Here is a 17,550-nt window from a genome sequence, read left to right on the forward strand (position 1 = left end):
TCTCACGACGTTTCGACTGCAACACAAGCAATCATCATCAGGTGATGATGAATCCCTGCAGTCACGAAAGCTTTAAATCAAAATGTCTCCACTATTCTTTGGTTCTTTCGGTAATGTCAAAAAAATAAATAATGAAAGTAAGTAAAATAAAAACTACGTGGTTTCGAACACAACACAAGCGATCGATTCCTCCTGATGACGATCGCTTGTGTTGTGATCGAAACGGTCTTAGATTTTATTATTATTTTATTTACTTTTTTCTATCTACGTGACTTTACCGAAAGTTTTAAGTCAAAATGTCACGAAAGTTTAAAGTAAAAATGTCTCCACTAATTCAGGTGACATAGATCGGTTCTTTGCAATCCATTACTGATTATACTGCCATCGTGCAACGGTTAGCACACTCGACTTGCAATCCAGAGGTCGCCGGTTTTATATAATTTTCGGGTGCGCCGGTGGAAATGGTAAACTATGGGGCAAGTCTATTAACATTGTCGACCCCCCCCCCCCCCAACAAAAAATGTTTTTCACTCCTCCCCCAAAAAATGAAATTTATACTGGTAGGAACGAAGTTGTAAACTGAGTGTACCAGCCTGCAATAGATTAATGTGTCCGTCCGTCCCCCTTCAATACTTTAACGAAGTGAAATCTCGTGCTGTTGGGTGTAATAAAATTTCGCAAAATTCCAATGTTCCTACCAGCCCACCCTGCAGGGACCTGTTTTGTAGGCATAAAGGCGTATATGCCTGCACACCCTACATACAATAGAGTTAGTAGTATCTGCACATTGCGGGGGGGGGGGGGGGGGGAAGAGGGCAGAAGGAGACATCAGTGGAGGCGACGGGCGAGGCGTAAAGTACAGAGAAGCCCTCCCATAGGCCGCCGAAATTCCATAGGCCGCCGAAATTCTGGTTTCATAAAATCCCCTCTCTCCCCCAAAAGGCCTAAACCCTGTCCACTCAGCAGTATAAATGGGTACACCTTCATCGGCATGTCGCGTGTGACGGGGTAAAGTGTATGTACGCCCACCTCTTCCAAGAGGTTTGGTCAATGTGGCAGAGGAGTCGACCAAACATTCTCTAGAGCTCCGTCTAGTGGGTGTTCTGTCAAGAGTGGTGTGAGCAAGCGATTGCAGGGCTGCATCTTGATTTTTTACCTTCATAGGACAAGATTGGTGAATGAATTACCAGTAAAAAGGATGCGTATAACTTCAGGGCACTCATTGGCTTTGCCTAATGAGACCACACGAGTTTTACTGTATCTCAAAATCAGTCCAACAGGATACTCATTGGAATTTTTTTTGTATCATGGTCACAACTTGTTAAAACCAGTCCGGGGTTCCTCACAAAATGTACGACACGGGCACTAAGTAGCCAAGTGGCATTTAACCATAGTACCACACCTTGCTAACGATAGCAATAAATGTAACCAGTAAAAATTAGTATTTGAAAAAATGAAAGCAACTATGCGTGTCATCGATCGTACATTACAGTATATTTACAATGTATTCAACTTTTTTGCGTGTATCTGGTTCATATCATGGATTGCCACAAAGACAGACACGTACCTCCATTGACAATTCTAGTCGCATATACCAGGCACCCTCTCTCCCACTTGAGCCTTGCAAATGCTAATTTACAGGCAATTCCGCAGAGCGGCATTCGAAATGTGATGGTCCTAGTTCAGATTGGAAATGGAGCTGTGTATACAACTCATTGCTGGTCAGATCTGGCATTCACCAACATCGGTTCAAGCAAGCCTGACTGACGATAGGACACTGTTGAAACCAGTCCAGAGTTTGCTTTGTGTTGAGCCAATGTTGCCCAAGTTATGCCTTCCCAAAACATATTGTGGCTGATGGAATGTGAATAAAAAAAAATATATATATTTTTACGTGGACGTAGGATATGATTAGTATTGTCTCATTATTTATTTTGTGTACGTATACAAATGTTAAATCACACGTCCCTCGTCCGTGCCTCGTGCGGTGTCTAAATGTCGCCGCTCGGGAGACGAAGGCGGCTGGGCTTGGTGCTGATCCCCCACGCCCCCTTGTGTGCTGTACCGGCCTTCATAGGTGCTCGCTAACAACACTTGCCCCAACAGTCTGTTAAGGCTATCAGGGAGATCTGTGTCTTTGCTTGTGTGATTTTTTTGTGCGTCTGTGACCCGCACCGCCGATTAGCACGGAAGCGCGGATTAGTTCAACATACATACAGTAAATTTTGATTTAAAGCTTTCGTGACTGCAGTGATTCATATTCTTGGTTCTTTCGGTAAAGTCACGGAGAAGGGAAACAATAAAATAATAAATATATATTGTTTTATATTTTTATTATTTTATTGTTTCCCTTCTACGTGACTTTACCGAAAGAACCAAGAATATACATACAGTATTTGCCATTCGTGACGGTGCGACCTACAGTAGCTTCCCCAGACACAATGATTGACAATTTTGCTTGGGAGAACCTGTTTTATACCAACGCCGTGACATTTGGAAAACGAATTGCTCTACCATGCATATTTTAAGCAGCAGTCTTCGTTGATATATTTTGACTTTGCATGCTGCATCTAAATGCGAAACTCACATCCTCTTATTTATGGGACCGTTTTTGTCGGTGTCAAGGTGATGAAAAAATAATAGGCTTTACCCTCTCCGTGAAAAATACAGGTGTTAAGATGTTAAAACACCAGAGAGACACCTGTTGCAAGGCATCAAATCTGCATAAACCACACATGCTTGTGGTAAAATATGCAAAACAAACATGCTTCTATAACACTGTGTAACATTATTTTTTGTTCCTGGGTAGTGTTATTTCCTAATTGCATTTGCCTCAAAAGTACAGAAAATGGCTATTATTCCCCACAAACTTTGCTTTTGTGACCAGGACAGTGATATTATGAAATGTACCTATTTTACAGAACATTCCAGATAGATTCAGTGCTGAGCAAACTTGGAGTAACTTCGAGAACATTCTACAACTTTCCAGTAATATAAATAGTAGTATTAATAGAGGGACCTTAAGCCCACCAGTTCAGTTTAGTTTGCCTTTGCCTAAGTGGATACATATCTGCATTTTTTTGAGATGGCATCAAGAGGCTGCAAGCATCCGGCAGACACATTTTGCTATGTCTGCGGCCAATTTATCAAGACAAGAGCGAAACAGTACTCTGTGGAAGCATCGGCTAAGACAGGGGTGGGCAAGTTTTTTGACGCGCGGGCCACAATGGGTTCTAAAATTTGACAGAGGGGCCGGGCCAGGAACATATGGATGGAGTGTTTGTGTGAACTAATATAAATGACATGTAAAAATCATTACATGAAAGGATTTGGCCTTTAACAGGTAGCAAAGCATTTATTTGCAAGGCAATTTAACAAATTGCACGAACATGAACAATACAAAACATATTCTTAGTTTTTTCGGTAAAGTCACGTTGAAGAGAAACAACAAAATAATAAAATATATATAAAACAATAAAAAATTCTCACGACGTTTCGACCATAACTCAAACGGTCATCTTCTGGTGTGTTGGTTTGCATAAATTTATTTTTAAACGGCGCATTTATTTATTTATAAAAAAAACGTTAGCGTCACGCGCAGCGATTTGGCAGTTTACCCAGGACTAGTCCATCTATATTTTGAAAAGAGGAGGGGGGAGACGAAATTTTTTATAATGTATGCTGTCTGAAAGCCACTGTAAGCGTGAACAATCAATTAAGAACTGAAATGGTTTATCAAATCTTTCCAATGATTGCTAAGATAGAATCCATCTTCTCGGTTGAAATTGTCTCTGTGCTTGTATATGTGGAAGCCTCATGAACGAATCTCTCATGGAAGCCAGATGGCTTACAAAGAACCTCTGTCTTGGAAAAGTCAATGGCATGTGAGCCTACTGAATTAGAACAATGATCTGCTACGGCCGAGGTGTTGGTCCTACCGTGTTTAAGGTCTGCTTTGTGTTCACGAATGCGGTCCGAGACATGGCGTTTGGTTTCTCCAATGTAACTACTACCACAGAGGCAACTTAGTTTGTAGACACCAGGGTATTGTATGTCCGGAATCACATCTTTTACAGACGGAACCAGATCACGGATTTTATGTAATGTGTTGAAACGGACCTGGATCTTGTGTTTATTCAAGATTTTGGAGATCTTTTTTGTGATCCCAGCAATGTAGGGTAAAGTGATGGTTTTGAAAAAACAAAACATGTCATAACTCCCGGTCAAAGTGCGCCATCTAATGGGGAAATGGGGGCATTACAGGAGAAAGGTAAAATTTAATAATAATAATATTTGGACAAGTTCGGCAGGCCGGATTAAAAAGCCCAACGGGCCGCATACGGCCCGGGGGCCGTACTTTGCCCATGTCTGGGCTAAGATGTGTGAGGCCTACAGCTACAAGGCATATTTCGGCATGCCTGTCGGGGATCAAGACAAACCCTGGGCACCTCATTTCACCTGCGAGCAGTGAAAAAAACTCTGGAAGGTAAGATAGACAATTGTTGCTCTGAATTTTATGTTACAAAAAAATCATTTTTTTATGTTTTACATTTTTAAAATTTTCAATGTTATTGGAAAAATATATCATACATGAAAAATGTTGGGAGAATCTCTTACACATTAGTCATGGGTGAAATAAATGTATTTTTGTAGGATGGTACAGAGGGGAAAAGAGAGCCATGAAGTTCGCTATCCCAATAATTTTGCGGGAACCCACTAACCACTCAAGCAACTGCTACTTCTGCATGGTGGACCCTCCCAAACGTCGGACTGGCATGAATGCACCTGCTTTCGCCGCGGTGCCACACTGCCATGAGCTCCCCGTACCCACCCCTCCGGAGAGAGCAGCCGTCTTTAGAAGAGAGCAGCAAGTCAGAGAGTTAGGAAGACGTTGTAGATCCAGATGACAATTTCAGAGGTGAAGCTGAGGAGAGGAACCCATACTACCCCAACCAAAGAGACCTCAACGACTTGATCAGAGATCTTGGTCACACCAAGTCCAATGCCGAGCTTTTGACGTCTAGGCTCAAGCAGTGGAACTTGTTGGATTAAAGTGTGCAAGTCGGGGATCAGAGGAAGACGTCACCAGCCTTTTTTGCAGCTTCTTTACATACAATGGCAAGCGTGTCCCAGTTCCAATCCCTGTCAGAGGGTTGACTCTGCTCATTACAATTTTTTGAGGTCGAAAAAATTTTAAGGAGCACGTGTGAACAGTCAGCAGCGGGCTGTCCAAAAGCGAGAGAGGAATGTTGAATTTCCACGTCGGCTCCCAGAACGGCCGAATGGTTTAAATGAACCGGAACGAGTGGGAGCCCCCATAGCGGTGGTGAACTACAGTTTTGAAATCCGACTGCATTCCAAAAGAAACCACCGACAAGTATAGTGGCGGGTAGCCTATATCGTACACACACACACACACCTGTCAACCCCTTATCAGTTGCCTACCTTATTACAGACCAGTTCAGACCTTATTGGTCACCAGGTGCCCCTTATAAATCTCAATGTTCATCCTACAAAATCCCATCATAAGGGATAAACACACAAAAAATGACAAAAAAAGTTTTCACTCAATTTCCCTGCACAAGAATACGGGTAAACCGTACGGGTTAACAGGTATGTATACAGTATCGATATCATTTACATGTGCCCGTGGTTCGCGCTGTCGATCTCCCATACATTCAATCGTTTAACAATATACCTATGTGATTGCAATGAATGTGCTGAAACAACACGTAACCAGTTGAGTTATTCAATTCTGCCGTCCGTCGCCCCCCCCCCTCGCCACTCCGGCTCAGTTGATATGACTCAGCTCTCGCGGGGAAGGCGTGAATTGACATCGCACGCAGCGCCAGTGGTTTCTCACCAGGGTTCTGAGAAATAAACGGACGAATAATGAACGCGTGCCCCCGGTTGAGAACCACTGACGTAGCCCGACCTGCTGCTTGGGAGTCTCAGAGCCAACGGCGATCTCTGCATGATCCACCAACCTCGCCTCCCAACGCAAGGACGAAAACCAGCACCACATCCACATCGCGCCCAGCCAATCAATGTTAACCGCGAATGGCTTTAAATATCGATCACTCCAGATATCAATATCGTTGGACACTCCCGTGGACTCAATATCCAATCAAATAGAGTATCTATCGATTGCGAGCACCTGGTGCGTTGTGTAAACATCGCCACTAGAGAGACAAAGGCGGCCGGTCGTGGTGCTGACTACCCACTACCTCGTGTGCCACTCTGCCGGCCTTCATAGTTGCTATTCGCTAACGGCACGTGCCACAACAGTCTGTTAAAGGCTACACGGGGGATATTTGTCTTTGTAAATGGGGAAGGGGGGGGGGCGTTTAGTTATTAGTTGTACCGGGGCCAATGCTTGTCAACCACGTTGTAAGCCACTGTAATAGTATCGCAAGACCGCTTCCACTGCAGTATTAACTTCCAGTCCCCGGCCCACCCCATTGAGCCCGAATTCACACCGACTATAATCTCCGTATCCCTACCAATTGCTCGATTCAAGACACGTATTAATTCCTGGTTATTATTAGTATCATTATACATTCAACAGTGCTAACTTGTCATTTCAGACTTTTGAGCCTGTGCTCTGCAAACCGCAAATGTTCGTTTTTAAAAAAAAAAACAACAACCACGGAGTAATCTCAAGCTCACAGCCACTCTGATCAACTCGGCGATACCTTTTAACTCTACCCCAGTGCGCACGCAGCCCGGCCCAGCCAAGCCACAACAACTCCAACTCCACGCCGCCGTGCTAACCGCACGGCTTGTCCCGGTGCAGCTGCAGGTCACCCCAATAGTGGCGCAGCTCGCTGGGCGAGAACGCGTGCGAGGTGACGATGCGGCTGTACTGGCAGGGCGAGTAGGACACCCGCCAGTGGTTAAAGTGAAATTCGTACGGCGGGAAGACGGGCTCCACGCCCAGGCTCTCCAAGCACACCCCCACGTAGACGTCCTCCAGCCGGAGCCGGCGGATCGCGAGGGACGCGCGGTAGAGGCGAGAGGCCAGCGTGGCCGACATCACGTAGCCTGTGCCTGAGCAGAACGTCGGGTAGGTTGCCCCAGGGTACATGTCCTCGGGCATGTACCACTTGCTCGCGGGGTTACGGTTCGGCAGGAACCCGCGCATCACGTAGCCCGTGAAGTAGTCGCGGGGCGGTACACGCCGACGCTGCGTGATCTCACTCCCATCCTCCTCCTGCTGCTGCTGCTGCTGCCCCTCGTTCACCTGCTGCTCGAGGACAGCTTTGACCAGGACCTCCAGGTTCACGAACATGTCGCTGTCCGTCTTCATGACGTACGAGGCGTGCGGGCAGTGCACGGACACCCAGTGGAGGCCCATCATGGTCTTGAGCGTCAGGTTGTCGTAAGCGTCCGTGAAGTTCTGCTGGATGAGATCCCCGTGCCGTCGGCTCTCCTCCTCGATGCGCCGCTGCGCGTCGCTCGCGGGGCTCGCGGTGCCGAGCAGGAAGAGGCGCCTGAATGAGACGCCGCGCAGCGCCACGCTCTCGCTGGCCCACGTCTCGCGGATGGCCTCGCGGGCCTCGAACTCGGTGGACTCGGACGCGACGAGGACGACGAGGAAGGGGGCCCGAGGCCGGCACGTGTCGGGCTCGTTGAGCAGGTACCGAAACTCGGGGACGTTCGTCGACGGTTCCCTGCCGCGAACGGCACGCATTTGACCGACGTCAAAACCACGTCTATCGTCAGCATCATCATCAGCAGCAGCAACACCACCACCACGGGCTCCCACGTCACCACGTCCGCCACCCTCGCCTTCAACCGCGTTGACGTTGGGCTGCAGCAAAGGTCCCGCGTGCTTCCACAGCAGCTCGTTGAGGCTCGCGAATATCGGGTGCGGAATCGCGGTCAGCAGAAGGGACAGGGCGAGCAAGACGAGCAGCAGTTGACATCGCCGGATGAGCGTCGACCGGAGACCCATTGCTCACACTCCTGGGGCCCTACTCCACGACGACTGGCTTGGCTCAGGATGCCGTGCGCTGAAACTTGTGTCGTTGTTACCCCCCTGCTGCGGTTGACGTATCGCAAATACGTCTTCTGTTGCGGTCACTTCCTCGACCGCCGCTTCTTTTGTTTGTTTGCCGCTGCCGTTACAGTAACTTATTGTCGCCGTCACTGCGCGCGTGTTAGCCACTCTCGCTGCGGCCACCGTTACTGCTGAACGGCTGTGGCGAGACAACTCTCAGCGCAAGCCGCTGCAGTGGCGGCTAAGCCCCCCGGGAGAGCTCAAGAGAGACGTGGGAACTCTGTCCCCGACAAAGTTTTAATGCGCGGCGTCGCCGCGGTGCGGCGGATCGTGGTCCCTGAGACAGAGGAACGAGCGTCCCGTAACCCCTTTACGCGACCACGCGCACCCCAGGGTAGCCCGATTGGGCAGGGCGCTTCTGCTTCACGTGATTATCATAAGTGAGGGCGCGACACGTTGGCGAGATGTTCACTCCCTCGTCTGCTATGCAGGAGGTCGTGGGGCTCGATCCCGATCCTGACTCTCATACCTGTCAACCCCCTATCAGTTGCCGATCTTGTTACACAACAATTCAGACCTTATTGGTCACCCCGTGGCCCTTATAAATCTCAACGTTCATCCTACAAAGGCGCATCACAAAGGAGAAACAGACAAACACATCTTCTTGGTTATTTCGGTAAAGTCACGTAGAATGAGAATAAAATAATAAATTGATAAAATAAAATAACACAATAATATTCTCACGACGTTTCGGCAAAAACACAAGCGGCCTTCATCAGGTGAAGGGACGAGACTGTCTGGTAGGACAGCGCTGGAGTGAAAGAGCCACGTTCAGATCACGGCCTTTAAGCTGTGTGAGAGGAACAAAGCGCCTTAACAAAGGAATTAGCATATTATTTAGCATTGAAATGGCTGAATGATTAGCTTGTGACTGGTCACAGAAATAGCTATGTTAAAAGTTAAAGCATACACATCCGCAGAGGCACCCCTTGATAAAGGGATTAGCATAGAATTTAGCATTGAAATAGCTAAGTTAAAGCATACACATCCGCAGAGGCACCCCTTGACAATGGAATTAGCATAGAATTTAGCATTGAAATAGCTGAGCGATTAGCTTGTAACTGCTCACAGAAATAGCTACGTTAAAGTCAGAGCATACACATTCACCGAGGCACTTAGTACAAATCAAACAGGAGAATTTAGCATTGAAATAACTAGGCGAATTTAGCATTGAAATAACTGAGTGATTAGCTAGTGACTGGTCACAGAAATGACTGTTGAAGTCACATGTTTTTGTCCGTATGCAAACGGATTGAAAGCCGCATGGGCCTGGAAACTCAATTTGCCTGTGCAATAATACGGGTTCAAACGTATGGGTTGACAGCTGTGGACTCCTGCTCGATAATATTTGGAATTTTCATTGCTCTCTCCCCGTAGTCGAGTGGATTTTTCTCCGGGTTCCTCCGGCTTATCCCACGATCGGCCACTTTGTTGAGCTATCGTTTGTGGCCAGGTCGTCGCTTCTGCAAACAAACAAAAAAGAGCTGTAACATCTCAGTGGGCCTTAACTGGTAAAATAAACATTAACAAAAGATCGTTTTATCCTTTCCATATATCTACGTCGTCTTCAGCCTAGACAGTGTTTGTTATGGGTGACCGCCATAGCACAGCAATGTCGTATTCTTAGCTCTTTCGGTAAAGTCACGTTGAAGGGAAATAATAAAATATATATTAAACAATAAAAAAAATTCACAGCAAGCTCGTTGTTGGGCTGCTGTCGGGGCTGTGCGGTGGGCAGAAGACGACGGTGCAGCGACATCTGTTGTTGTACTCTATCTATATGCTCCCACGACTATGCAGCCCGATCCCACCAACCTGCACTGCCCAGGACAGTGTCATATCGCCAAATAACGACCAACGAACGTGATACTGGCGACAGGGTTGGGGGGCCGTCCATAAATTACGTCACGCGATTTTGGACGATTTTTGACCCCCCCCCCTCGTCACACGACGTCACAAAAAATCAGACCCCCCCTCAAATATGACGTCACAAAGTTCTGCCCCCCCCCAAAAATAAAACATGCTTCATATCGCTTTAAACTATTGTCATTGTAGTGCGTATTTAATGTGGCGCTGCACTCTGACGTTGTAGGAGAAAACGTTTATTAAAACGTCTATTTAATTAAGTAGAACGTGTTGTCTATATTTATTTAAAGTTGCGCATTTTGAAGTGACGTCACATTTCTCAACCCCCCCCCCCCCCACCTCGTCACACATCGTCACAAATGTCTGATCCCCCCCCCCCCTCCTCTAGGTGCGTGACGTCATTTATGGACGGCCCCCTATCAATGGTGAGAATATGCTAATTATATATGCAATGTGAGGGAGAAAACATATCACCACCGGGGTGCCCATCCAGCAATTTGAGAATAGTGTGTAGTCACAACCAAAAATTGCTCTGGGACCATTCATATACCGTCAGTAAGTTAAATAACTAATGAAAGAAATATCGCTGTCGTACGGACAGCTGACAGGGCGCACCAGATTGGTGGAATTTTGATTTGAAGCTTTCGTGACTGCAAGGATTAATCTTCTTTGGTGACTTTACCGAAAGAACCAAAGAAGACAGATTGATGGAGTTTTTTTTAAGGGTAAAGAGTTGGAAAATGACGTCACGCATGATGTGGTTTTCACACCTGATGATGATTGCTTGTGTCGTAGTCGTAGATGGAGACGGAGTTGTAGTAGGAAGCAATACTTTTATTTATGTCTTTAACAACGACTCACTAGGTCCTTAACACGAAGGGGTAACGGCCCCTTCTACCCACAACCTGTGGAGGTACAGCCTCCGTGCTATTTGTACCCTAGCCGTTGGCCCGACTACTGCTATAGCCCTACGGCTAGCTGGACCTAGGGGAGGCTGACCCACCGCTGGCACCGGTGGGTCTCTGACCACTGGCCCGTCCAGACCCGGCCCTGAGAAGGACGTCGGGCTGAGGGAACCTCAGGGTCCTAGCCTCTCGACCTCTGGCACCGCACTGAGCCCCGGCCCTTAGAAGGACGTCGGGGCTTGGGGTCCAGGGTCTCGTCTCCAGGTGGCTCCTCGACTTCGGCTTGAGGCGAACTGCCCTCTGCTCTCAGGAGCCAGCCTTTTTTACGATTCTGGCCACAGGAAGCCCAACCAATCTGTGTTTGTTTGATCCCGCTTTCTGCCTAGGGGCAGGGTTCTGGGGGATCCCACACACACACTCACACTCCACAGCCTCTACCCCTCAGGCGGGGTCTTGGTCAGGGTTATCACTGACCCCGCTCTGGTAGGTACCGTATAGCGTGTGCGTGTTTACAGAGTGACCACCACACTTGTGTTGCAGTCGAAACGTCGTGAGAATTTTATTGTTTTATAGATATATTATTATTTTATTGTTTCCCTTCTACGTGACTTTACCGAAAGAACCAAGAATATAAGTGAAGGGTGGTTCGAGGCGATCGAGGATGAGAGAAGGGGATTGATTAAGATGAGGCGAACTAGGCAACCCTTCTGGAAGGTTCAGGAAGAGGGGAATGAATGGGGATATAAACGGGGGCGTGATGGGAGATTGGGATTTCCAGGGAAGAACTTCCGAGAGCGTGTGTTCTTGGAACAATAAAGTCCCGTTATCCGGGAACGGACTCGTGTGGTGGACTCCCTTATATATATATAAAAATACGTCCCTGCAGATGCGCAGTGGTGATTATATAGTGCTGTAAACCTGGTCACATGAAGTCGAGTTCCCCGCCATGGCTCACATTAGTAGTGATATCTACACAAGACCTGGGCGCGTGCCCGCTTTACCAACCCGCACTCATCAGCATTGTGAAGTATGTTCAAGCAACCCCTAAAATCGGCACGTTGTGAGGTCTTCATCCAGCGGTGGATTGACAAGGACCTGTTAAATGTAAATATTTATTTTTTTGTGGCCAGGTCGGTGTGGAACAGTGTGCCCTCATCTCCATGATTCGTCCCAATCGAGCCGAACGAATGGCAGTGGCAGGACCGTATTATACAATAGGCACAGTAGGCACCCGTGTCTGGGGGCCTACGAAAATTAAAGGAACAACACAAACTCATTTTGACCATGTTCTTTTTGTTTGTATGATAAAACATGTTTTAACCAAGATATCTTCTTCAATAAATATATTTATATAGTAAGGGTAGGCACAGTGTATATACAAAGAGACAGAGTGATGTCAATCGTTTATTTTCATAAGGTGAGGAAAATGTATGCTGGAGATGAACATTTCAATATTCTTTTTCATTGTAAAATTAACAATAACATATTAAAATGGTGTTTTTTGCACAATCTCGTTCATTTCTTTTGCCACTTAATTTGTTGGTTGGTCGTTGCAATTTCTTTGCAGGCGTTGACTCGTTGTAAATTGGGCATATTAGACCTAATATTACAGTAAAAAAACAATCTTTAAGTTAAACGAAAGTAAAACAATATGGCGCTCGACATGCGGGCGTCATGTTAGAACTTTGAGGTTGCTATCGATGAAAATGAACGGCATCCTTTTGAAGCTGCGTCTTCCGATATGATAATCATAGTAAAAAATAGTTGAATACTTTTTCGCCAAAAGGCGAGACAGGTTCCATATTTCGATTTAAAGCTTTCGTGACTGCAGGGATTCATATTTTTGGTTCTTTTTATTTTCTTATTTCCCTTCTACGTGACTTTACCGAAAGAACCAATAATTTATCTCCATATTGTTATCACCAACTCAGTTGCCTACTTCTCTTGGGAGGCCAGATGGGCTTCCCGTGCCAGCCAGATTCAGAGGGTGCTGATGGTTACATCCAAGGTGGTGTATGGAATATTTCTTGCCGTTTTGATTTTATACGTTTCATCTTCGACGATATATTTCATGAACGTATTTGGTACACAGGTGCCGTCAATTATTGGCAACATTTTAAATATAATGGATGTAATGTTGCCAATAATTACATGTATTTGTTAAGGAATCAAACACGGAAAAACAGATATAACACCAGAGTCAGAGCTTATTAAAATTGCAGCCACAAGCTGAAACTGAGCAGAAGTGAGAAATAAAAACTTGGTTGTGGTGGATAGCATTATATTTATAGCAGTGGAGTGTGTAAATGCGGAACGACTGAGTTCCAGCTGCCCAGTCATCAGTTATACTTTATTTACGCACGCGTGCACCTCGTCCCAATTCGCGACTGTATTCCGAAGTCAATGAAATGCAGTACATTTACGTGTCCGCATGAGATGTGGGTAACCGTGGCAAGGATGCGCACAATGTTGTTTCATAAGCTTTGTTAATCTGTTGCGCCACACCCTGAGATGCCGTCAAGAAAGCAAACCAAACCATTCTCCTTAACCCCCCCCTCCCTTAGGACTACCCCTCTAAGCAGTGGCATAGTAACGACATTATGAGCTCATGGGGTGCGGCCATCGGTCAGGTGAGGTCACATTATTGTGTTCGTCTCGCACCGACGCACCTAGAGGCCATTATACATCGCGGCTCCTCTTGCCCAATCACATCGTTACGCTCGCGGTCTCGAACATTTAAGTCTGTTAGGGGCACTCCCACTTCGTTGTTCTTTTATACTGCTGAACACATATCTCATGGTGGTTGTCAAAGGGGGCCCCAACTTGTAGCTCTAGCCACCATGGGGGGGGGGAGGGGGGGTCAAAGCACCCCCTGCCCCCACGTTAGTTATGCGACTGCCTCTAATCCCTGGGCCACTGACAGTGGCCCAGATCACAACCAGGCAAGTCCTCTGCTGGGTGGATTTCGATAGATCTCAGTCGATTTTTATTGATTGCCGACGTTTTAATGGCATGGAGATTGAATCTTGGATGATATTATCTATAGGTCCTCGGAATCTTCGGAATCGATTCAAAATAGGGCTCCGTTTCGGAATCGTTACAAGACATCGCGCGGCTTCGTCGGGAACCCGTACCCCTCCGTACATAGAACTTATTTGGCACCGTACGTTGCGAGCCGTGTTAATCCCTTTACCCTCCCCCGCCCGCCGAACTCTCAGGACAAAGTTATCCCAATTTGATTGGCGCTCATTTACGGCATGTGACAGCAAGCTGGACATTGTTCTATTAAGATTACCTCGTGCCCCCAGTGTGCCAGTGACATGCGGACGTTTGTATTGAAAAAAAACATCCTCCAACGTCTCTGCTTTTAGATCTGGTAATAGGAAGGCCATTTGCCGCCTGGTCATATACACCTTACCCACCAATATAAATGCATTGCGCTATTCTGATTTTGGTAGGGGACCCCCTGATGCATAATATATGGCCCATCATGAAATAGTCCCTCTGTTTTGGTACAGAATGTGTGGTCATTTTGATAGGGTCGACAATTACCAAAATACCCTCCCAATCAACCATATGCGGCTGACCTTCGAGTGTCTCTCCCTCTTCCCCATCTTTGAGTTTTTTTGTCTAAACTGCTCAATGCTTGCTGAGTGGCCCAGTCTGCTCATGTTTAGTTATTATTGTCATCTCTGGCTTCAGGTGGTAGCAGTTGTGTCGCCACTACATTATGGATGGGCTTACTGAGGCAAATAAAGGAAGTTGTGGTACCTTGGACAGCGTCTGCATTCGTGTGTGTCTGTCTTGCTCTATGTTGGGTTATAAATTAGATATTCCTCCATAACCTCCAACCACCTGGCCAGCTGTCCCGAGGGGTTATTAGTTTTCAGTATATACTATAAGCCAAATGATTTGTCCGTACTGTAAAAGTACACCCATACAGATATGGTCCAAATCCTTCTAAATAATGTACCACGGCCAAAAACTCTCATTAGGTTATGGCTGGAGAGAGCGCTTGATTGCCATATGCGACGACAACTTCCCTTCCCGCTCTGTGCTCTGACAATGCACATTCGATCCCATGATCACTTGCTTCTGCGTCGAGAATAATTGGCTCAGTGAATTTGGATTCTTCAAATATTGGCTAGCCAATTAAGGTTCCATTCAATTTCTCAGATGACTGAAGCTCGCTTGGTCCCCATTTAAACCCGGAGATGTTTGCTATGAATGCACGTAACAGACTTGCAATTCTGGCACACATTTTCTGTAAGAGGCCAACCCAATTAAACTTAAGAAGCACTTTGGCATTCTTAGGCACTGGCCACACTTTAACACTCTTAAATGTTCTCCGTGTCAGTTGCCACCCCTTCATGGTTAACACTGTGGTCCAGGTAGCGTACACTCTTTCGAAAAATGCAAAAAAATTGCTCTTAGCTTCAGGTTGTCTTCCTGTAGAAAATCTTGTCGCAAGCATTGCAAATGTTCCTCAAATGATACACGAACGTGTGATCCAAATATATTAGGCGAGACTCCCATCGCAACTCTGAAAGATGGCTGGAGCTGTTTTTAAACTCTTTGGAAGGACATTAAATTTTAACAGTCCTCCTGGGTTGATGAAGTTTGTTTTAAGCTTTGTGGCTTCGCCATTTTGCCATTTTGCCAATAATCGGCCCTTAAGTCCAATATGGAGAAAACCTTGACCGTGCCAGATTGCCTTATCCAACAAGCTCATTTTATATAATTTTGCCAAACAGGCTGAGTGTCTCCCATGCCAATTGCTTGTTTAATTCCATCGGTCCTGCCCAAATCATATTTAGAATAACGTAAAGCATTTTTGAATTCCGCTTAATTTTCTGTCCTGAGTTACTATCGGACTGCTGTATTCTGTTTGCAGTTGGCAATATTTTCTTGGCATGCATGCTGCTTCATCTAGTACTGATACCGGAGCCATGAGTGTTCTTTCGCTTACAATCACCGGCTGGCTAGATATTTTGAGTGTACGTAACAACCGTGACTGATTTCGCTTCACCAGCGTCTGCCAAAACCAACGTAGAAACGAACCACCACCGCTGCTCGAGGGGAAGTCGATATGACCGAGTCCCGTTCAGGAGTCGTGGGCGACGTACGGAGTTCCAGTGGCACCAGTATCTACAAGCGAGGTGGAATCACAACTACGTGTACCACCACCTCCTGGACAGGACAGTAATTTTCTGCATCATAATGGGGGTCGAATAAATGTAAGAACCCACGTGGGTGTCTCCAACGACTATTTTCCCATGACTTTTATGACATTTTGCCCAATATATTGGTGCCGATAATACAGGACACACTCAACACTCATGACACCAGAGCCAGAACCACAGGAAGCATGTGGCCTTCACAGAATTCCAATTGCTGTGTGTCCCAGGATTCCCAATGAGCTTTCATTAGCCATTTGCTTTATCCCATTGTTTTAAGGCCCCCCCCCTCCCCCCTGCCTCTCATCATTTTCGGTCATAATTTTCCAAATATCACTTCTTACTGTGGTTGCTACAGATCTCGTGCCGATTAACAATTTAACTTTAACACCATTCAACATGCTTGGTACGAAGGATGATCTGGCTACTAATAATCCGATTCATAGTGCTCTATGCGGTCAATGGCTTTTATAAACTAGCTTGTTCCCACGGTTGGAAGGCCTCTTAAGTTGACCATTATTCAGTTCTTTACGATGTCCACGCATGTGACGGGAGGATAATGGATGTGTAATTAATAAAATCACTTTAGCTCCTTTTTTTTAAATAGAGCAATGATTTAGATATTGTACGGTCGAGGCATTTCACGCCTATTAAAATACAAGCGGGCTCCTATTTACGACGTTCCACATTTACGACGTTTATATAATGGCTCCATAGATCGATTTCAAACTTTGCTGTCTCTCTCCGTTCCTCTTTCTCCTTACGCTCAATCCACGCTTTCGCTCATTCTCTCTTCTTGCCCCCATTCACTGGAACAAACTGCCCCTCCACATTAAACAGTCACCTTCGCCCACTAGTTTCCGCTCCGCACTCAAAACTCACACATGTTGTTCCCTAGCTCACCCCACGATACCTTAATCTCCCCCTCATAATCACCACCGTTACTGTTGCCTCTTCATATTCTCATTATATGGGTGTTACTCATTCCCCGTTCCTTCAATCCATTCATCATCATCATTTACTGTTATGAATTTCACTTTCACCGAATTCACGCACAACAGATTCGCCCATTGCTTCCTCTCATCTATTTCATTCACCTCCTCTCCACCATACTCGTTTGGGTCTTTCGATAAAGTCACGTAGGTAGAAAAAAAAGTAAATAAAATAATAAAAATAAAATCTAAGGCCGTTTCGATCACAACACAAGCGATCGTCATCAGGAGGAATCGATCGCTTGTGTTGTGTTCGAAACGTCGTAGTTTTTATTTTATTTACTTTCATTATTTTTACTTTCATTATGTTTAAAATCACGACGTTTCGATCGTTCTCAGGTGAAAAAAAATATAGCAAGAGAGCTGTTGAAGCAGGCCTGAGATGGGTGCAGCCCAAGGGCAAGTGGCCGGGGTTAGAGAAGGAAGATCGAGGGCATCCCAAAGCTGTTGGGCAGGCCATTGTATTGGTGAGAGATTAGCAGCGTGTCAATGTAGCTACCGCCACATCGAGGCCTGAGATGGATGCAGCTCACTTACCCTTGCACCTG

The 17,550-nt window shown here is 46.1% G+C and overlaps 1 protein-coding gene across 1 annotated transcript; it reads right to left on the reverse strand.

Annotated features, from left to right (window-relative positions):
* Positions 1–2,382: 2,382 nt before the first annotated feature.
* LOC116939036 (beta-1,3-galactosyltransferase 2-like) lies at positions 2,383–8,412 on the reverse strand. Its single transcript, XM_032946911.2, has one exon. It carries the CDS (start codon positions 7,955–7,957, stop codon positions 6,770–6,772), a length of 1,188 nt encoding a protein of 395 aa, XP_032802802.2. The 5' UTR covers positions 7,958–8,412; the 3' UTR covers positions 2,383–6,769.
* Between the last annotated feature and the right edge of the window lie 9,138 nt (positions 8,413–17,550).

This window comes from Petromyzon marinus, chromosome 5, assembly GCF_048934315.1.
Source record: "Petromyzon marinus isolate PM22_M1 ecotype Great Lakes invasive population chromosome 5, UKy_Petmar_22M1.pri1.0, whole genome shotgun sequence".
Lineage (NCBI taxonomy): Eukaryota > Metazoa > Chordata > Hyperoartia > Petromyzontiformes > Petromyzontidae > Petromyzon > Petromyzon marinus.

Coding starts and splice junctions, on each gene's coding strand:
- LOC116939036 (XM_032946911.2), bottom strand. CDS start 7,957: ATGGGTCTCCGGTCGACGCTCATCCGGCGATGTCAACTGCTGCTCGTC.